This window comes from Rhinatrema bivittatum, chromosome 10 (assembly GCF_901001135.1).
Source record: "Rhinatrema bivittatum chromosome 10, aRhiBiv1.1, whole genome shotgun sequence".
Taxonomy (NCBI): domain Eukaryota; kingdom Metazoa; phylum Chordata; class Amphibia; order Gymnophiona; family Rhinatrematidae; genus Rhinatrema; species Rhinatrema bivittatum.
The window spans coordinates 58739539-58762973 of record NC_042624.1 but is presented as its reverse complement, the minus strand read 5'-3'; the positions used below and the strand labels follow the sequence as shown (position 1 = coordinate 58762973).

The window sequence follows — 23435 nt, the reverse complement described above, 5'->3', positions numbered from 1 at the left end:
TCATGCAGAATTCAGAATTTTTCATCCATGGCTTCATTCTGAGCAAACTGTCCTCTCTCCCCCCCCCTCTCCACCTCACATCCTCTACTCCACATTTATTTATTTATTTAAAAATATTTCTACCCCGTCTTTTCAAACAAATTTGACCAAAACGGTTTACAAAATTACAAATTATAAAACAAAATAACTAAAAATTACTTTTGACTAAAGACCATAAAATAAAATGAAATAAAACCAAATTAACAAATAAAATAAAATAATAGAAGGAAAAAAAATACAATGTATCATTATAAACCCTGCTCCTTTAAGCATAGCTATACTATTTTTTACAAAAACAAGTAAAAAGCCAGAAAAAATAAAAATAGAATACCTTAGAGCCTATGTCTGATAGAGACCAGAGCCCTAGAAGATAGGTAATTAAGCTATCAATAAGAACAGATGATATATACCTTATTGAGGTTAGGTGTTCAGACTATCAAGGTCTCCAAAAGCTATCTTAAATAAATGAGTTTTTACAGCCTTCTTGAATTCATTATGACTGGTAATTTGCCTTAAAGTATTAGGGAGTGAGTTCCACAACAAGGGTCCTGCCATTGAAAAGGCTCTTTCTCTGGTCATATTTAATCTCGCCAGTCTAACTGTAGGAACATCAAGCAGATGTTTAGTTGCAGATCTAAGGTGTCTAGCTGGTTTGTATAACCGTAAGGATGTACAGAGCCAAGTTGAATCTGGGTCATGAATTAAAGAATGAATTAAAGAGAGAACTTTATATTTTACACAAAATTTAATTGGAAGCCAATGTAGCTTGAACAAGATAGGGGAAATGTGATGTCTCATTGGCAAACCTACTAACAAACCTACACATAACCTCAAAATATGCTCACATGTGGCTGGGAAGGTAAATGATATCCAAGCCAGAAGTACAACTATATGCTGGTGTGGAAGAAACCTGGGTGCATAGAAAATGGACCCTGTTGCCTGCAGTCCCCCATCAAGTCCAGGAGCCGCTGTGGCTGTGTTTGGGTCCGATTAGAGCCCCCTGTGGCAGGCCTGGGTATGAGCGGGCTGCTGCAAGAGAAGCTTCCATCACTGCTACAATGGCAGGAGGAGTTGGAACTGCATCTGCCTCTGTGGCAGGAGGGGAGGAGTCACCACTGCTACTGTGGCAGGAGGATTGGGGGAGGGGGGGTGTCATGCTTCTGCCCCCTTTTGCAGAAGGCCTGTGCCCAAAAACAGCAACCCCTGCCTGCCCAGAAGAGAAGAGGACAAGACCTAAAAGAGGCTAGCAAACTTGGATGTTCCTACCTCTTTTACTGGTTGGCAGAGTTCAACTCTTTAAAATTTTACCTACAAGAATATTTTTGACAAAACTGCAAGACATACAACCAATGCTGCATACCTGAGTGTATTTTTTTGTGTTTTGTTAGATGGTCATGGCGTATAAAAGTTTTTCCACATTCATCACATTCATACCTCTTGTCATCATGATGAACGCGGAGATGAAGCCTATGTGTAAGAATAGGTACAATATATTTAGTTCCATACCACTTTTGTGTTGCAAACCAACTAAAAAAAAAACAAATAAATGCATTGTCAATTTTCTATGACATATTTGCATATAACCAAACAAATCTAAAGTTTTCTTGTCTGGGAAGAGCTAAAAAAAAAAAAAATAAATTCATATTGGAACCACCTGAATAAATATATACATCTCTGAAATTATCCCATCCATGGACTGCATTTTATCCTGTGTGGGCAAATTACACGAAAAAAGCGTGCAGTCAAGAATATACATAGTTACAAAATGTGATATACATGGGATGACCATTTGAAAATGATTTAGATTCATGCATATACTTCATAAGTGCACAAAGTTATTAAGCATAATATATAATTGGAAAGCAATAAAATTAGAGTCACAGATTATAAAGAGAGTCCAAAATTCACATTAACTCTAAAAGCATAAAATGCAAAAATTCATAGTCCTGTTAAATCTATTTGAAACACATGCAAGCATGACTACCTGAAAAATGGATATCACATAATAAGGTCACAAACTTGAAATATTATCTCCTTTTCTTTTTCCCTGCCATTCCAACAGTAGAAGAAACCTTGTTGCAGATATAACAAATGAGTACCAACTTGTGGACGAGAAGTCTGAAAAGATAATTTGACAACAGACTGCAAAGGAAAGCAAGTTTGCTTACCTGTGAACAGCAGGATGAATTAGCCACAACATGTATGTGATTTCATCCAATGGCACCGATATAGATCCAGCTCACGGAGCTCGGTAAAGACTTTACTGAGCATTTATGGCAGTCCCCTCAGATGCATTTCCTCATGAGCCCCTTATCCTCTTCCAGAGCTTAAGCTTTGGCAAGGTAGTCAACTTTATAGGGAGGCAGGCAGGTATGAAGTATGACTAATTCATTTTGCTGTCTATAGAGAACTCTGTTTACAGGTAAACAAACTTGCTTTCTCTGTCGACGAGCAGGCATGAGTAAGCCATAATGAGTGAGGAGTCCCAAGCTAAGGGTTGCAAGGTGGAGCAATTACTTAAAGACAACCCAGCCCCACCAGGTGAAGAGTGGATACTGGGTAAACAGGCAGCACAGAACTGCTTGTCCAAAATTACAGTCTCCTCAGCTCATGCTATCCAGACAACAGTACAATGTGAAGATGTGAATAGACAACCAAGCAGTAACTTTACAAATGTCAATAGAAGTGGCCCCGTCATGAGCCACTGAAGTTGATGAGCCTCGACAGAATCTGTAATCTATGAGGCGGCCAGTGCATAACAGTGTACTAGCCAATTAGAGTTCATCTGGCAAGTGTATTTCTCAATCTATTGGGATTTATGGATACAAACAAACAATTGAGAAGCTCAACGGTGAGGTTGAGTTCTATACGTAAATAATCCAAGTCTCTTTTACAGTCCAAGGAGCGAAGAACCTGTTCTCGTTTGTTTGCATGTGGTCTTAGAATGTATGTTGCACAAAAGATTCACTACTTTGTGTTTCAAACACCACTTTTTGAAAGAACGTGGGGCATGTTTGTAAAACTACCCCATTATGAAACAACTGAACATATGGTGAATATGAAATCAGAGCTTGTAGTTCACTTACACTTCGCGCCAAAGTGATGGCGACAAGAAACACCAATTTCCAGATGACAATCTTCAAGTCTACTGACTCTAGAGGTTCAAAAGGTTTCATGAGTTGAGATAGGACTACATTGAGGTCCACACAGCACTGGAGGTTTACTGATCAGAGGTTAGGGATGCGAAAGCCTTTTCACGAGCTTTGATACAAAAGGGTGGAAAGAGATTGGAGTCCCTTCCATCTGCTGGTGATTTGCCACAATGAAATCTGACTGAAGAGACGCTAAGGCCCGAGGTCAAGAGGCAAAATAGATACTGAACAGGTCCCTCAGGAGAAGAAGACGACATCCAGCTGGTTGGCCCTTCACCAGGTCGAGAACCTCTTCCATTTGAAACCACAGAATGTTCTGGTTGAAGGTTTACAGGCAGAAATCAGAACATTCTCCACCTCTGGACAGGAGTAGGGAGGAGATTACTGCACATTCAATATCCATGTTGTGTGGACCAGTGATGGCAGGTTTGGATGACAGAAACAAGCTTCTATCTGTGTGATGAGAGTTGGAAATGTTCCCAATGGAACCACAGACTGACCTAACAGACAGACGAGATACGGGCCTGGTCACAGCAAGTGTAAGAGGATTATCCTCACCTTGTCCCAAAAGATATTCTGGACAGTCCTGGTGCTTAGAGGAATCAATGGGTACACAGAGTAGACTAAGTCTAGTCTAGCACCAAATAGTCAGAAGCTGATATGAGCTGTTTGGATGCATGACGCAGAACTTCTCAACCTGTTGTCCTCTGAGGATAACCGGTCGATCACTGGCCTTCTCTAGAGATTGAACAAGTGGTCCAGAATTCCTTGATCCATGGACCACTCATGCAGTTTTAACACTCTGAGGCGGTCTGTCTTCGTATTCTGGAGTCCCAGAAGTTAAGTCGCCTGGGGATTCCAGATGGAGATGGACCTGTCACCAACCAATCACATACAGGAATAGCAACATGCGGATTTCCTGCTGACAAACCTGTGCTACTACCGCAAGGCATTTTGTGAATACTCTCAGGGCTGCTGAGGAGCCAAATAAGAGCAATTTATATTGATAGTTTGTGCCTTTCATTTCTACCTCTAATGGGCGAGTTGAATGGAAATATGTACATAAGCATCTTTAAAATGAAGAACACACATCCAATCCCTTGATTAAATTAAAAGTACCACCATCTGAAGGACATTCACCTTGAACCTCTATTGCATCAACAACTTTTTAATCTCTGCAAGTCCAGTATAGGTCTCATTCCCCCCAACCACTGTATTCTTAGGGATTAGGAAATACCGGGAATAGAATCCATGGTCCACTGAGAAGAAACAGGTCTGACCACCTTCCGCTGAAGGAGGGACTCTACTTCCAGCTGCAACTGGGCAGATTGAGAAATGTCTGAGCTGAAGATTGAATCTGTTGGGTTTGAAGGTGAGCAAGATAAAAATAAGCAGTAACTATACTCCACAATTTTCAGGACCCATCAGTCATTAATAGACCTTCTGGGAGGGAAAACCAAACCCTTTCCCTAATTAAGAGATGGTGGGAAGGTGGGTTTCAGCACCATCAAATACTAGTCCTGAGCATCAGCTGCTGAGCATTTGACAGACACCTTTCCCTTGGTTGATCTTGAGCAGGCACCTGTTGAAGAGTAAGATCTAGATGATGCTGAAAACAGTGTAAAGAGCTTTTTGAAAGAATGAATGCTTGTAAGAAAAATACTGACATTGTGCAGGAATCAGTTGGTCCCCCATAGTGGCTAATGACAACAGTAAGGTGGATTGAAGCACCTTAAAATCTGAGCTATTGTCTCTTGAACTTTGTTGCTAAAAAATATTTTACCCTGTACAGGATACATCTGCAAGACAATCATGCACACATCATCTCAGAAGCCACTCACTCAAAGTTGTGTAAGCCTTCGGACTGTTATGGAAGCGGCTGAAGTCCTAGCTGTGGGATCAAAAGCTTCCTAAACAGAACAGATGAGTTGCTTCTCACATTTCTCTACATCTACCACTGCTTGATGAAAGTCCACCTGCTCTGGGTCCAATGATTCAATCAAAGGATTTAGTTTTTGCACATATTCAGGCAAACATTGCACCATGTAAAGCTGGTGAGCCACAATCCAGGCATTCAGTATGGAACCCAGGAAAATCTTTTCCCCAAATGTGTCCAACACTTTGGATTCTTTCCAGGAGGCAAATGGGAGTGATCACAAGAGTCTTTCAATGCTGACTCCATCACCATGGAGAGGTGTGGTAGCTGGATTGTCCCAAAGCCTGGAGAGGCCTGAACCCTGTACTGTAGGGTCCAGTTTCAGTTCACTGGAAGGCAAGTTGTCAGTGTGTGAGACACCCTCATTTGCAGGTCCTTGAAGGAAATGAAGAAGCCTGAAGACATTATTATTGGGCCCTTTTCTTTCCTGATAACGATGAGCAACATCTTTGCCAGCTTATCTGAAAACTGATTAGCAGAGATCCTCCAGAGGAGAGGTATGCCGGAGTCAAGTCCAGCAGGGGCCTGAAAGAATCCCCATGAAATCTTCCTCCTCCCTGACCATTGGTGAGGGGGACATTGAGCCATGACTTTGATGATGGGGCAACAGAAGGGGAAATGTCCAGTAGAAACTCAGAATGAAATGATCCTATTTCTTCCCTTTCAGATTCATGAAGGGACTTCTTCTGGAGGAGAGTGCTCATGGTGAGTAGAGGTATGCACCAATGTGGGAAGATTTCCTCCATCTTAGACAGAAGAGATTCTAATCTCCTTCTCAGGTCTTCAGAATTTAAGGTGGCAAAGAAATTCTTCATTAGCTCCGAAAATTCAGCACCCACTGGCTGGGGGACCCTCTGCACCAGAGATGGAAGAGAAACATAGGAAAATGTGATCTTACCTGCTAATTTTCATTCCTGTAATACCACAGATCAGACCAGACAAGTGGGTTTTGCATCTCTACCAGCAGATGGAGGCAGAGAACAAAACGCTGAAGCACTGCTACGTAACTGAGAGTGCCACCTGCAGTCCCTCAGTATTGACCTGTACCCAAGCCTAAGATTAGACCCTTCACCCTCTCCAGGATGAGCAGGTAACGCAGGGTTGGAACCCCCTGCACTGGAGCATCTCACACATCCAGGAACCAATAACAGACTAAAAACTCAACATGTACAAACTGCAAAAAAAGCTTTGAAAATTATACATCAACTATCAGGAAATTCAGTCCTTCGGCAGTGAAAGGGAGGGCCTCTGGACTGATCTGTTGTATTACAGGAACGAAAATTAGCAGGTAAGAACCACATTTTCCTTTCCTGTTCATACTCAGATCTGTCCAGACAAGTGGGGTGTACCCAAGCACCCCCTAAATGGGCAGGAAACCCGGACGCCCCATACGAAGGACACTCTCAGCAAAGGATGCAACGTCCTGCGCCCACACATCCAAACAGTAATGACTGATGAAAGTATGAAGCGAGGACCACACTGCCGCTCTACAAATCTCCTGTGGAGACAGCAACTGATGCTCTGCCCAAGAGGCCGCCTGCAGTCTTGTAGAATGTGCTTTCAATCCCACTGGAATCTTGTGACCCTTACAAACATAAGCAGAGGAAATGGCTTCCTTCAGCCAATGAGAAATCGTGGCCTTATCTCCTTTCTTCATGCCACTGAACGCCACAAACAGGAGATCTACCACCGAAAAGAATTAGTGACTTCCAGATACTGCAAGAGAGTCTATCACACATCCAAGAGATGCAGCTCTCTCTCTTGTGGAAAATCCTTAGACCACGCCGGAAAGGCCGGAAGATCCACCGTCTGATTAACATGAAAAGAGGACACCACCTCTGGTAAAAAAAAAAAAAAAAAGGGACCATTCGCAATGCAACTCCGTCATTAGAAATACACAAAAATGGATGCCTGCAATTCCGAAATCCATCTGGCAGAACATATGGCTACCAGAAACACTGTCTTCAAAGTCAGATATTTCAAAGTTGCTCTTCTCAAAGCTTCAAAAGGTGTGCCACAGAGCACTCGCAGAACTAAATTAAGGCTCCAATCTAGGCACAACTTCCAAACCGAAGGGCGCAAATGCTTGACCCCCTTCAGGAATCGAACCATATTAGGATAAGGCGCTAAAGACCGCAGCTGCGGCCCCCAGAGGGCCCTCTTTTCCAAGGCCGCCCCAGCTGTGCAGCCAGAGCACAGAGAATGGCTGCTGAGCTGCACACAGACCACACGCATGCCACCACTCATGGCTTTAGCACCATAACCACAAAGCAGACTGAACATGCGACTGAAGCGCAGTGCCAAAGTAACAGCCCGAGCGGCATGTGGAGAAAAAGCGTGAAGCTGCAGTCGCAAACACAGGTCAGCGGCACTGCCGGTCCGAGCGGCGCATGGGAAACCCTGAGGCTGCACCCGAAACAGTGCACCACAAACATCAGACAAACAGAGGCCTCCCTCAAACCCCCTGGTCCCTGGGACACAAAGAAAAGGGTAGCCTCCCCAAACTCCCACTCCTGCAAGTGCCAACGGCTCCCACTGTCCCAGGTGCCCTCACTGTTGTCTGACTGCAGTTCCGTCAGCTGCTGCAAGTCCTGTTGCCTTTATTTTTTTTTTTCAATTAAAAATTTAATACCAGCAAAACAGGGTATTTCCCTGAACAGGACGGCGAGTTCACAGGAGATCTCTGAGGTCATGAGGGAGCCTGTTCCCTGGCTATCAGGACCTCTGGCAAGCTGTGGGTGAATGCCAGCCAGGGTTTTCCAACCCCCAGTTGCCCTGCTCCACTTGAGGGATGGTCCACAAAGGAGCCTAACACCTCAGAGAGCTTCCACCAAAAACTTCAACTCCCAATTTTTCCCTTTTTTTTTTTGTCAGACTGCAGGTTTGCACCTCTACCATCTGCTGGCGACAGAGAAATACTGAGGGACTGCAGGTGGCACTCTCAGTTATGTAGCAGTGCCCTCAAAGTTTTGTTTTCTGCCTCCATCTGCTGGTAGGGATGCAAAACCCACTTGTCTGGACTGATCTGGGTATGAACAGGACCCTGATTGGCTCAGACTACAGACTGCTGGTAAAGCTGCGGAGGAACTTGGCACCATGGAATTCCATGCTAATTGCACCGATAACTCCCAAGCAACAATGCAGTAAAAGGCAAAAAACCCCAAAACTAAAAGAGAGATGGACACGTGCATGCAGTAGCTCGGCTGAAGAAAGACTGAGGGTTCATGAGGCAGTGCACACAGCAACAACTCCCACACATGCTCAGTGAAATCTTCCTGAGTTCTGGGTCCATATTGCACCGGATGTCATTACCCACATGTTTTGGCTAATCATGCCTGCTTGTGATGGAAAAGTACAATTAATCTTATTTAGATGCCAAAAAATAAAGGAAAGTATGTGTGGTCTCCAGATGCTGCTAGTGTCAACGTTATTTTCCTGCAGCAAATCTTCAGTCTGATAGATTTTTTTTTTTTAGCATAAAATTGTCCGTGTTCCCACAGCTTTTGATCCTATCTCCTACAAATGTGTGAACGTATCTATACTGGAGCCCTCTAGATGACACTTACTCTTAATATCTGTAAAATCTTCACTTGTGCTTTCTTTTTAAACTATGATCTGCAGTGGCAGGCAAACACTACTACTTGCAAACCTTTAGAACCAAAAGCTCCCAGTGTTGCTAAACTGAATTTGACATGATCGTGCTCGTTAAACAATCATTTAAGAGCACTCCATCTTATCTAATCTACAACAGACGAGCAGATTTTCAAGTTTTATTTTTTCTACATTAAATTCAAAAAAAGATCTGGAGAAAATAGCTACTAGCAAATCTCTCTGGTCATATTTTTGTTAAAGGTTGTAAACATAAACCTCCAGTTCAGATAGTCACTGGGGATTTAGTGAATCATCCTGTATTTTTCTACACAGTGTTATATACTTGCTGCAGGTGACTAATCCTGCACTTTGGCTTCTATGCATCCCTTGTGGAGGTCAAGTGGGGTTAACGCTAGAACTACAAGGCATCCTTCTAGAACTATGAGGCTATTTTTTGGTTTATATGCATTTTCTGAAAAATCTGTTACAAAATCTGCTTCATTGTTACCTGTATGAACTCCCATGGCGAAAACTCTGCCCACAAATACTGCAAAGATGAGGTTTCTCCCCACTGTGAATTCTTAGGTGTTCTTTCAAAGTTGTCCTGAAACAATACAATGTGCACTTTTAGATTTCATAATCACCCTTTATAAATGTACCTTCTAACTTACCTTAACTATCAAAGGATTAAAAAGGTATATTCTTTTTCAGGTACACTACCCTACCAAGCTTAGAAGTTGTGAAAACAGCATTTTAGTTCTTTTTACAAGTAAGAGCTTATCAGTACATGTGAATTAGATAAAAATGCTTTATAATTTCATATTAGGAATTATTAGAGTAGTTAAATCTCGGGCAGATTGTGATAAACTGCAGGAGGACCTTGTAAGACTGGAAGATTGGGCGTCCAAATGGCAGATGAAATTTAACATGGACAAGTGCAAAGTGATGCATATAGGGAAAAATACCCAATGCTATAGTTACATAATGTTAGGTTCTATCTTAGGAGTTACCACCCAGGAAAGAGATCTAGGCGTCAACGGATAATACATTGAAATCATTGGCTCAGTGTGCTGTAGTGATCAAAAAGGGCAAACAGAATGTTAGGAATTATTAGGAAGGAAATGGTGAATAAAACAATGGATGTCATAATGCCTCTGTAATCGCTCCATGGTGAAATCGCACCTTGAATACTGTGTGCAGTTCTGGTCACTGCATCTCAAAGGATATAGTTGCACTGGAGAAAGTGCAGAGAAGGGGGAGCAAAAGAATAAGGGGCATGGAACGGCTGCCCTATGAGGAAAGGCTAAAGAAGTTAGGGCTGTTCAGTTTGTAGAAGAGACGACTGAGGGGGATATGAGAAACGATCTACAAAATCACGAAAAGACTTGAACAGGTTAATGTAAATCTCAGATAATAGGACTAGGAGGCACTCCCGGAAGTTAGCAAGCAGATCATTTAAAATAAATTGAAGAAAATTATTTTTTTCATTCAGCGCATAGTTAAGCTCTGGAATTCATTGCCAGAGGATGTGAATACAGCAGTTAGTATAACTGGGTTTAAAAAGGGTTTGGATAATTTCCTAGAGGAAAAATCCATAAACAATTAATAAGCAAAAGTAGCTTGAGATCTATTTAATGTTTGGGTACTTGCCAGGTACTTGTGACTTGGATTGGCCACTGTTGGAAACAGGATACTGGGCTTGATGGACTCTTGGTCTGACCAGGTATGGCATATCTTATGTACCTTGCATCACTGTGGACAATACATTGAAATCCTTAGCTTAGTATACAAGCGGCAGCAAACAAAAATCCAAATAAGATGTTAGGAAGTATTCAGAAAGGAATAGCAAATAGAACTAAGAATATCATAATGGCTACATATAGATTTATGATGCAACAACACCTCAAGCAGAGTGTGCAGTTCTGGTCATCCCATCTCAGAAAATATACAGAACTACATTTTGCGTAATACCATTTTGCATAATACATTCGAGACCATTTTGCGTAATACTTGATTATTAATATTTTATGGTTAATAGTAAATTATGTTAAAATTTTACACTTAAATCTCACTGTTTCTGTAAAACCTGTTGCTGTTAAATGTATTACTGGTTAAATTGTTATATGTAAAGCCTGTTGCTAATTTATCGTTTTACTGTAAACCGAGGTGATGTATAATTATACGTACCATGGTATAAAAGAATCTATAAATAAATAAATAAATAAATAAATAATAAATAAACTAGAACAGAAGGGCAACGAAAATGATAAAGAATAGCTCCCTTATGAAGAAAGAAGGAAACTGTGTTGGATCTCTCACTCTCGTCCCCCTCTTGTTTACTACATAAGAACATGCCATACTGGGTCAAACCAAGGGTCTATCAAGCCCAGCATCCTGTTTCCAACAGTGGCCAATCCAGGCAATAAGAACCTGGCAAGTACCCAAAAACTAAGTCTATTCCATGTTACCGTTGCTAATAATAGTGGTGGACTTATTATATAAGTCAACTTAATTAATAGCAGGTAATGGACGTCTGGTCCAAGAACTTATCCAATCCTTTTTTAAACACAGCTATACTAACTGCACTAACCACAACTCTGGCAACAAATTCCAGAGTTTAATTGTGTGTTGAGTAAAAAAGAACTTTCTCTGATTAGTTTTAAATGTGCCACATGCTAACTTCATGGAGTGCCCCCTAGTCTTTCTATTATCCGAAAGAGTAAATAACCGATTCACATCTACCCGTTCTAGATCTCTCATGATTTTAAACACCTCTATCATATCCCCCCTCAGCCATCTCTTCTCCAAACTGAAAAGTCCTAACCTCTTTAGTTTTCCTCATAGGGGAGCTGTTCCATTCCCTTTATCATTTTGGTAACCCTTCTCTGTACCTTCAATTGCAATTATATCTTTTTTGAGATGCGGCAACCAGAATTGTACACAATATTCAAGGTGCGGTCTCACCATGGAGCGATACAGAGGCATTATGACATTTTCCGTTTTATTCACCATTCCCTTTCTAATAATTCCCAACATTCTGTATGCTTTTTTGACTTCCGCAGCACACTGAACCGATGATTTCAATGTGTTATCATCTATGACGCCTAGATCTCTTTCTTGGGAAGTAGCACCTAATATGGAACCTAACATTGTGTAACTATAGCATGGGTTATTTTTCCCTATATGCATCACCTTGCACTTGCCCACATTAAATTTCATCTGCCATTTTGATGCCCAATTTTCCAGTCTCACAAGGTCTTCCTGCAATTTATCACAATCTGCTTGTGATTTAACTACTTTGAACAATTTTGTATCTGCAAATTTGATTACCTCACTCGTATTTCTTTCCAGATCATTTATAAATATATTGAAAAGTAAGGGTCCCAATACATATCCCTGAGGCACTCCACTGCCCACTCCCTTCCACTGAGAAAATTGTCCATTTAACCCTACTCTCTGTTTCTGTCTTTTAGCCAGTTTAGAATCCACGAAAGGACATCGCCACCTATCCCATGACTTTTTACTTTTCCTAGAAGCCTCTCATGAGGAGCTTTGTCAAATGCCTTCTGAAAATCCAAGTACACTACATCTACCGGTTCACCTTTATCCACATGTTTATTAACTCCTTCAAAAAAGTGAAGCAGATTTGTGAGGCAAGACTACTTTCATGAGATCCTTGGGGAGTATGATTTACTTGTTTGGCCTTATTGGCTAAGGGGCTATTGTCAAAGGGTTTAATTGTGGGAGTCTGATTCCTAAAAACTGTCCCTTTTGAAAACTGATTAGGGCCGACTGCCTAAATTTAGGATCCTAGTTTCACTAGGCCTCTATATTAAGGAGCCTAAAATGTAGGTGGCTATATGGGTGGAGTTAAGGCAGGGGGAAAAAAGGTAGATGCTCAGTACCCAACCTAGCGGCCTAAATCTAGGTAAATAGCAGGTTGACTTTTAAGATCCTTCATTTAGGTGAATTTTTAGGTGAAAAACAAAATCCGTTAGGATTCTAACTTCACCTGAAAATAGGATCTAACTGAGAAGTCACATTTAGGGGCTCAGTTTTTGTTTGTTTTGTTTGGTTTTTTTTATCATCAGACTCTACTTGCAAGGGAGCTGGTTGTGTCATTGGGCAGACATGGAAATGGCTACAGGATCCTTAAATAATTACTTAAATGCTTTGGGGTAGCAGGCTGTCCATTAATTGCCAAAAAACTGAAATATTAAAGATGTCTGCTCTCCCTATCACCCCCTTTAATCGATGAGGTGCAGGTCTACTCTTTAGCTGATGTGAGGGATCTCTGGGTTAGATCTGGCTCAGATCTAACACTGGAGGCACATTGCACACAATCTGAAAAGCTATACATGCAAAATTAAAGCTCATTTATTTATTTATTTTTAGATTTTTATATACCGGTGTTCCTGTATTAAAATACAGATCACATCGGTTTACATTGAAACATAAAAATTACGCCAAGAGGCGGTACATATAACATTTGTCAGTCTTTCAGCCCTTCCTGAATGCTCAGGCTTTTAGAACTCTGATGCATTCCCTTGTCACATCTCAGATTGACTAATGAAACATACTGTATATGCAGGTTTGCCTCAAGAACTTCTGCACAAGTTCCAACTGTTATAGAGCATGGCCAGTTGAGAAGTCACCAAGAGTCCTAGACGGGCATATATGTTACCCTATTGTTCCAGAAGCTGCTCAGGCTCCCTTGTTACACTCTTTGCTTCAGCACTAGTACTAATGATGGTGATAGTGAACGTGCAGATCCTTCAGGTGAGAACAACAACCCTGGTACAACTATAAGCCATGGTGCGGGCTCAAGGAGCTGCTGTAGCAGAAGACAGACACAGAAGTTAATGAGAAAACTAAGAGGAAGTAATACAGTTACATGGACCCCTGAGATAAAAGATATCAATGAATGAGAATGATGCAACTCAAGATCAGGAAGAAGAACGAAGAGGAAAGGCAGGAGAGAAAGACAGATGGAGGAGTTAGTGGTTGAGCTTTTGGCCTATGTGGAAAGGGAAAGATTACCTAAAATAAAGCGGACACCCAAAGTAGGATCAACCAGGCATAATCTACATAAAGGATGTCACAGAGTTAAATCAGGTACAATATTTTGCAGCAAAACTCATTACCAACGAGTCCTACCAACAAGGACCCAAGGTCAGAAGAAAAAGGAGAAAAACTCCTCCTCCTTGGGAAAAAATGTAGAGAAGAAAAAAAAAAAATCACTGCATGCAAAAGTGTTACTAGTAGATGACTGTCTCCAAGGAATAAGGATGCCAAAAATAAGAAAAATTCAAAACCTGAAGCTTGCTGCACTAATGGAAGATGACCATAAATTCAGATACTCCAATAACAAATTGAAAATAGCAGCAGAAGCAAAAAAGCAGAAGAGAGATGAAAAAAAAAAAAAGAAACGAGATAGCACAATAAAACATTTAGACAGAATCCAAGGCAATTGTACTGGGAGCTGGGAAAAAACATTAATACATTTCCAACACCACCAACCAAAGCTGAAACAGAGGAGTTCTAATGACATGTATATTAGGATCCCCATACAGTTCAAAAGAGAAGCAGAATGGCCATCTAGCAAACAAATGTATGGAAAAGGCAAACATAAAAAAAACTACAGACTGGCTTGAAGTAACAACTAAAGAGCTGGAAACCAAGTTATTTCCAAACTGGAAAAGCCATGGACTTGATGGAGTCTCCAACTTTTGGCTCAGATATCTCTCCATCAAGACCTGTGAAACTGCAAAAGTCAATTCGTTCAGGAACAGACAAGAGAGGGAGCAATTTTAGATCTAATTCTCAGTGAAGCACAGGATTGGTGAGAGAGGTAAAAGTGGTGGGGTCGCTTGGCAATAGTGATCATAATATGATCAAATTTGAATTGACTGGAAGGAGGACAGTAAGAAAATCCACGGCTCTCGTGCTAAAACTCTCGTGCTAAAACTATTTTAGCCAAAAGATCTTCATTCAAAAATTGGAAGAAGGATACAACAGAAGAAATTAGGATAATGCATAAGCGTTGGCAAGTTAAATGTAAGACATTGATAAGACAGGCTAAGAGAGAATTTGAAAATAAGTTGGCCAGAGGCAAAAACTCACAGTAAAAACTTTTTAAAATATATCCGAAGCAGAAAGCCAGTGAGGGAGTCAGTTGGACCGTTAGATGATCGAGGGGTTAAAGGGGCACTTAGAGAAGATAAGGCCATCGCGGAAAAATTAAATGATTTCTTTGCTTCAGTGTTTACTGAAGAGGATGTTGGGGAGGTACCCGTATTGGAGAAGGTTTTCATGGGTAATGATTCCAACAGATTGAACCACATCACGGTGAACCTAGAAGATGTGGTAGGCCTGATTGACAAACTGAAGAGTAGGTAAATCACCTGGACCGGATGATATACACCCCAGAGTTCTGAAGGAACTCAAAAATGAAATTTCAGACCTATTAGTAAAAATTTGTAACCTATCATTAAAATCATCCATTGTTCCTGAAGACTGGAGGATAGCTAATGTAACCCCAATAATTAAAAAAAGACTCCAGGGGCAATCCGGGAAACTACAGACCGGTTAGCCTGACTTCAGTGCCAGGAAAAATAGTGGAAAGTGTTCTAAACATCAAAATCACAGAACATATAGAAAGACATGGTTTAATGGAACAAAGGCAAGTCTTGCCATGGTTTAATGGAACAAGGCAAGTCTTGCCTCACAAATCTGCTTCACTTTTTTGAAGGAGTTAATAAACATATGGATAAAGGTGAACCGGTAGATGTAGTGTACTTGGATTTTCAGAAGGCATTTGACAAAGTTCCTCATGAGAGCCTTCTAGGAAAAGTAAAAAGTCATGGGATAGGTGGCGATGTCCTTTCGTGGATTACAAACTGGCTAAAAGACAGGAAACAGAGAGTAGGATTAATGGACAATTTTCTCAGTGGAAGGGAGTGGGCAGTGGAGTGCCTCAGGGATCTGTATTGGGACCCTTACTTTTCAATATATTTACAAATGATCTGGAAAGAAATAAGACGAGTGAGGTAATCAAATTTGTAGATGTAATCAAATTTGCAGAGTAGTTAAATCACAAGCAGATTGTGATAAATTGCAGGAAGACCTTGTGAGACTGGAAAATTGGGCATCCAAATGGCAGATGAAATTTAATGTGGATAAGTGCAAGGTGATGCATATAGGGAAAAATAACCCATGCTATAGTTACACAATGTTAGGTTCCATATTAGATGCTACAACCCAAAAAAGAGATCTAGGCGTCATAGTGGATAACACATTGAAATTGGTTCCGTGTGCTGCGGCAGTCAAGAAAGCAAACAGAATGTTGGGAATTATTAGAAAGGGAATGGTGAATAAAACGGAAAATGTCATAATGCCTCTGTATCGCTCCATGGTGAGACCGCACCTTGAATACTGTGTACAATTCTGGTCACCGCATCTCAAAAAAGATATAATTGCGATGGAGAAAATATAGAAAAGGGCGACCAAAATTATAAGGGGAATGGAACAGCTCCCTATGAGGAAAGACTAAAGGGGTTAGGACTTTTCAGCTTGGAGAAGAGACGGCTGAGGGGGGATATGATAGAGGTGTTTAAAATCATGAGAGGTCTAGAACATGTAGATGTGAATCGGTTAATTACTCTTTCAGGTAATAGAAGACTAGGGGCACTCCATGAAGTTAGCATGTGGCACATTTAAAACTAATTGGAGAAAGTTCTTTTTCACTCGATGCACAATTAAACTCTGGAATTTGTTGCCAGAGGATGTGGTTAGTGCAGTTAGTATAGTTGTGTTTAAAAAAGGATTGGATAAGTTCTTGGAGAAGTCCATTACCTGCTATTAAGTTGACTTAGAAAATAGCCACTGCTATTACTAGCAACAGTAACATGAAATAGACTTAGTTTTTGGGTACTTGCCAGGTTCTTATGGCCTGGATTGGCCACTGTTGGATACAGGATGATGCTGGGCTTGATAGACCCTTGCTCTGACCCAGTATGGCATGTTCTTATTTTCTTAAGAACTAATACCGCACTGGCTAAAAGATAGAACCAATAACATACACACCTGCAGTCTACAAGGTGTTCCTGCAATACATGCAGATAGAATATATGATGACATAGCCATTAACAACATCAGAAAAGAAGGGCATCAAAGGAGGAATATATGGAACTAAAGACCAATTAATGCCAAGTAAAACTATAACCGGTCATCTATAAGATAGGTTTTGTCCTAAGGGTAGCATGGATTGACTATAAAAAAAAAAAAAAAATCTATTAATATCATCCGTACACTACTGGCTTCCAAGCGAGATTCACTCCTATCATGAAATGCACACAAATTAACACATTTGGTTAGCTTGCGAAGGAGGTTTGCTCCTGTACAGAATGTACAAAACCAACCCATTTGGAGACTGATTTTGGATTCTGAGGGACAAAGGACCTCGCCAGCTGGTGCACACATCGGTATGGGATAAACTGAATTGCGAACGTAATTCAGCCAGGGACATTTATTAGTGTTAGCCACAGTATGGGTGCTGCAATAAGCCCATTTTAGATCTAGGACCACAGTACCAACCACTGTGGAATAGCCTGCCATTAGAGGTCAGGAAAGAAATAAATTACCTGTTTTCTTTTGGGTTTTTTGTGATCAAAAGAAAACTTACCGTACTTTGTGGGGGAAGATTCATGCTATTTTGATGCAGACAGGCCAGTTGTTCCTTTTAAATCACTGAATTATTGAGAGGGGGTACATTCTGCTGCTGTGTGTGAATTCTAGTAGTTTTATTTTCTGAGTTTTGATCTTGTCAGCTTTTCTCTTACACCGCTTTGGGCAATCACTTTGGACAGAGGAAACTCAATATAAACAGTATAGAGTTTAAACACAGGTTTGGACAAGTTTCTGGAAGACAAGTCCATTAACAATTATCAAGCAGGCAGACATAGGAACTGCCATGTTTTACTTCTGGGCATTTCCTAGTGACGGCTGGACAAAGAATGTTAGGCTTTACGGACCTCTGGTCTGACCCAGCATGACACTTCTTATACTCTTAAAGGGGAATTTTAAAAGCCCTGTGTGCGCCGAGCAGATTTTAAAAGGCGCACGAGTACACGCGTACTTGCCACTACGCACACAAACATTAAAAAGGGGTGGGCGTTCCTGGAGTTCACAATGAAAGGATTGCGTACACACTTACGTGCACAAGCGCACACCGGGATCCCCTACTGTGTAACGTTACTTCTGCTACGGATAGCGTAAGTCAGAAAACAAAAAAAAAGTAAAGAGGTGAACAGAGTTTTAAAGGTCGAGGTTAACAGGGTAAAAGGGAGGCTGTTAAACGGGGGGGAAAGAGGGTCCTATTCCTCACCTGGGTGAACTGTAGGGAGAAGAGTTAGGATTTCCAATCCCACCTCCCTTATGTGTGTATATATACACACACACCTCAGATTTCACCAGCGATTCTCCTCCGTCTGCTTAGAGAATTATCAAACTGTTTGTCTGAAGAAAATCTTATTTCTAAGTTACACAGGGCTAAGCTTAATACTTCATCAGGAAACACAGAAGCAATGAAGGAAACAGAAAATAAGAAAAACAATAGTCACGAAAGCATGCTTTACATACGATACTTATCAGATTTCCACCAATTATTTCTAGCAATAATTAATGGCAATCCTCTCTACATGTGAAGTGGTAACAGCCTTAACCTGCTAGCCCACTGAATAGGGACTGGAGTCCACAGTTTCTCACCATACGGGACTTGCAGCAACACAAGCTCTCTGGGTCTGGTCTGGCGGTCTCTCCCTTATCAGGTCTTCGGCAGCAAGGACAGTCTCTGTCACTGAAGCAACAGGCCCTTCAGCTCTCCAATCCCTGATACCTTGCTCTGCTGTAACCTTTGCATCCATAAGTTGCTTTTGCCTAGGATGCCCGGAGGCAAGGCGGGGGTGGGGAGCAGCAGCAGCACTCGGACAGGGTCGTCCTCCTCTTGGGATGGGCAACAATTGAACCACGACCACAGGAAGACACTGCGAGCTTGCACCTCACTGCTTTTAAGGGCTTATCTCTTCGTAATTCAGCAGCTTCAGGCATAGTCAGGTAAATAATTCCTTTGTCTCTTCTCCAGGTTCATCAAGCAGACCGTTCTGATGACTGCCAGTTCATCTGACAGGGCACTGATAAGTCCTGCTCTTGGAAATACCCTAGAGCAGTGGTTCTCAACCTTTATAGTTCTGCGACCCTTTTAATACAATTCCCCACTATTGGCGACCCCAACTGTAAAATTATTTTCGTTCATAGGCCTAAGTAACTGTACTGTATATACCGTATTTTCTGGCGTATAAGACTAACCCCCAACCTTTACAGTTAAAATATAGAGTTTGGGATATACTCGCCGTATAAGTACTACCCCTCTTCCAACGCATTCCAACATTTACAGCAGGAGGGAGTGACTCGAGGAGTGAGGGCCAAAGCAAGCCCCTTTTGCCCAGCACCGGCCAATCGGGGAGCGAGGGGAGCGCAGAATGAACTTTTTATTGCATCCGGTGAGGGGAGGGAGTGACTCAAGGAGCGACAAAAAACCCATATTTCCGATGGTCTCTTAGGCAAGTGGTCCCCAACCTTTTTTGCACCAGAGGACCGGCTTCAAGCAAGACCATTTTTCCATGGCCCGGCGGGGCTTGGTCATATGGGGGCGGGGTTATGGAGGGGGTTGGATTTTAGTGCACACTTATCATTTAATTATGACATTTATAATGTGAATGTGACTCAACTCACCATAGGTTCTCACATGCATGGTACCACTGACCATGATCGTCACGGGGCTAGATGTAAAAGTACAGTTTGTATCCACGGGAAGCCCCTGACCCACAATAATGGATGTAAAGCAGAATTATGACATTCCCATACAACTCACCCTACAAAAAAGATATTCTGGTTCTGGTGACATCTCAGTAACAGCAACTCAAACTCCTTCTACTTCCAGGCTCAATAGCCCCTACTTATGAAAAGACAGCAGTTTACCACCAATGCATGTCCTCTTGAGAAAACACAACAAATAAGACTGATAAAACTCTTACATGCTAGCAAAATATCTCATCTCGGTAACAGACACAGAACCGACCTAACATACTCCCAGGATCTGTAGTAATGCACATAAACTAATCCGCACACAGTTACACCTGTATTATGGAATACACTCAAACAGGAGCAAACCCTTTCTATGAAAAGGCAACACTACAAATATTAAATCAGGTCCTAAAAACCAATACACCTCTTATTAGGAAAACAGAACTAGCCAAGCAGCTATAGATCCCCACACAGAAATAATTGTAAAACTATACTAATAAGCAGAATAAATGTTTCAAAACAGTTATGAACAGAATAACATCCAACAATTAAAAACTCATAAAAACTATTAAACATTCTCCAAACACCAATAAAATATTTCAAAAAAGCAGACATCACACAATTAAAATGGCAGTCAATCAAGAAAAATAAACTTAAAAAGCCACCTTTACTTACCCCCTCCAGCAGCTCTCCTACTCCTCTTCCATGCAGGCTGTAGCACACACCAGAAGCAGCAGTAGTGGCTAAGCTCTATACTTATGGTCCTCTTCCTTAGGGCCCATGTCTCTCACACACACCATACCAGTCATGCCCCCATGACCAGTTTCTGTCTCTCACACACCAATCATCTCCCAAACAGTCTTTGGCACACACACACACCAGTCACCTTCCTGAACAGTTTCTCTCATGCCATACACACACACACACACACACAGGCTTCCCACTCCCGTGTTCTACTTACATATATGGGCTTCTCACTCTCATAATCACTTTCTCTGTCTCTCACACACACACACACACACACACTCACCAGTCTCTCACTCCCATGCTTGTTCTCTCCACATGCACAGGCTTCTCATTCCCATAATCACTTTCTTTCTCTCTCTCACACACACTCACCAGTCTCTCACTCCCATGTTCTCTTTCAGCTATACAGGCTTCTCCCTCCCATGATGTGTCTCACACACACCCAGGTTTCTCACTCCCATGCTCACTCTCTTCACATGCACAGGCTTCTCATTCCCATAATCACTTTCTGTTACACACACACACCAGTCTCTCTCATTTCCATGCTCACTCTCCACATGCACAGGCTTCTCATTCCCTGAATCACATTCTCTCACATTCACACACACCAGTCTTTTTCCTCTCATACACACCGTCACCTTACCAAGCAGTCTCTCTCTCTCATGCATGCACACTCACCCAGGCTTCTCACTCCCATGCTTTCTTTCACCCCCACAACACCAGGCTTCTTATGCCCATGCTTTCCCACATACCCAGACTTCTCACTTCCATGCTTTTTCTCACACACACACCAGTCACCTCCCTGACTAATGTCTCACACTCTCACATACACATCAGTCATCTCCCTGAGCAATCACTTTCATTGTCTCTCACATACACACACGCATCAGCTCTCTGACCAGTCAATCACACACTGGCTGGCTGGCTGCTTCTCTCTCTTTCTCTCACTCACTTCCTCTCACTCCCTCCCCAGCACAAATGGTAGCTGCAGCAGCCTCCTCCTCCAGCCCCCGCAAGCCAAGAAGGAAGAATCCCATCGGCCGCGGGAGGCTCATGCTGTTCTCTCCTTTCTCGATTACCGGCTGCTTCAATTGCTCGGGGGATGAGGCTGCAGCCGCCGCTGCTACTTTATCACACGGCACGGCTCTTTCTCCTTCCCGCGCACCGCGTATCACTTCCTGTTCCGGGTCACGGGGGGGGGGGGGGGGGCAGGCACGGGAAGAAGAAAAGGCCCAGCCGTGGGTGCCACTGCTTTTTCTAGCACCGCTGCCGTTCCCACTGGGCTTGAACGTGCTGACAGCCCGGCGGCAACGGCAGCGGGAGAGACCGGGTGCGCGTGACACATCTGCGGGTGCTTGGCGGCGCCGCGGACCGGCAAAAAACTCCCAATGACCAGTGGTTGGGGACCCCTATCTTAGGCGACCCCTAGCAAATCGTCATTTGACCCCCAAAGGGGTCGCGACCCACAGGTTGAGAACCGCTGCCCTAGAGCTATAAAGAGAGACCCCTAGGTGCTCTAGTTGTGCAAATTCACACAGTACCGATTCTTCTTGTGTTTCTCTTTGGCCTTTTTGGTTCCAGCTCATCTAGAAGGGCCCATAAATCTGTCCAGGCTAGTCACGGACACAGAACTACAATGTCTGTTCATCTTTGTATTTGGCTACCCATAGCAAAATAAGCAATGGAGAAATGACTTACCTGATTTCATTTTCCTTAGTGTAGGCAGATGGACTCAGGACCAATGGGTATAGTGTACTCCTGATAGCAGATGGAGATGGATCAGATTTCAATCTGACGTCAGCCCCTAGTACATATACCCCTGTAGGAAGTGCAGCTCTTCAGTATTCTCCTCGAAAAGCATTGTGGATATATGTATGACTGAATAATTTGAATAACTTGATTAACTTTATAACTTGGTTAACTTAATTAATTTGAACTGGATGAATTGGTTATAGCTGGAGACCGCCAGTGCCCTCAACTGAGAAACGTCGACTCCCGGTAGGATGGGTGTTCTAGCTGGAGGAAAGCATGGCTTACCCGTGAATCACTTGCTCTCGGGGATGTCATCCGAGAATTCCATGAGTAACGTCAGCGGTGGGTGGGATGCTGAGTCCATCTGTCTACACTAAGGAAAACGAAATTATCAGGTAAGTAATTTCTCCATTTCCTAGTGTGTAGCAGATGGATTCAGGACCAATGGGATGTATAAAAGCTACTCCCGAACCAGGTGGGAGGCTGCCCGTGACCCACTTAGTACTGCCCTTGCAAATGCTGTATCCTCCCGAGCCTGAACATCCAGGCGGTAAAACCTGGAGAAGGTGTGGATGGAGGATCATGTCGCCGCCTGGCAGATCTCGGCAGGTGACAGCATCTTGGTTTCCACCCAGGACACTGCCTGGGCTCTAGTAGAATGGGCCTTGACTTGTAAAGGCGGTGGCTTGCCTGCTTCTACGTAGACCGCCTTGATGACTTCTTTGATCCAGCGGGCTATGGTTGCTCGCGAGGCTGCTTCCCCTTGCTTCTTCCCGCTGTGAAGGACGAACAGATGGTCCGTCTTACGTACGGATTCCGACCTTTCCAGGTATCTGACTAGGAGTCTGCCGACGTTGAGATGGCGCGTAAGCTGTGAGACTCTTCCGAATTCTTATGCTCATCTGGCGATAGTAGCGAGATGGTTTGGTTGAGATGGAAATGAGATACCACTTTGGGGAGGAATGATGGAACTGTGCATAGCTGGATGGTTCCCAGGGTGAGCCTGAGGAACGGCTCCTAGCAGGACAGTGCTTGTAACTCGGATATACGACGGGACGAACAGACTGCCACCAGGAAGGCTGTCTTCAATGTTAATAGTCAGAGAGACAGGCCGCGAAGAGGTCTGAAGGAAGCTCCTGCTAAGAAATCTAGGACCAGGTTGAGGTTCAAAGAGGCACCGGCCACTTCAGGGGTGGTCTGAGCTGCTTGACTCCTTTCAGAAAGCAGGAGACATCCGGGTGAGAAGCTATGCTGCCGCTCTCGCTCTTGGTTCCATAGCATGACAATGCAGCCACCTGTACCTTGATGGGGTTGAGAGACAATCCCTTCTGTAGACCGTTCTGCAGAAATTCCAA

General features: G+C 42.7%; 1 protein-coding gene across 1 annotated transcript in view; it reads right to left on the bottom strand.

Moving 5' to 3' along the window:
* Nucleotides 1–23435, bottom strand: part of ZBTB41 (zinc finger and BTB domain containing 41) — a 70876-nt gene that overhangs the window by 16865 nt on the left and 30576 nt on the right. Inside the window, exons 7-8 of the mRNA XM_029618368.1 lie at nucleotides 9227–9322; nucleotides 1400–1506 (exon numbers count right to left, since the gene is read on the bottom strand). Coding sequence (XP_029474228.1) covers nucleotides 1400–1506; nucleotides 9227–9322 — 203 coding nt within the window. The remainder of the gene's footprint in view (nucleotides 1–1399; nucleotides 1507–9226; nucleotides 9323–23435) is intronic.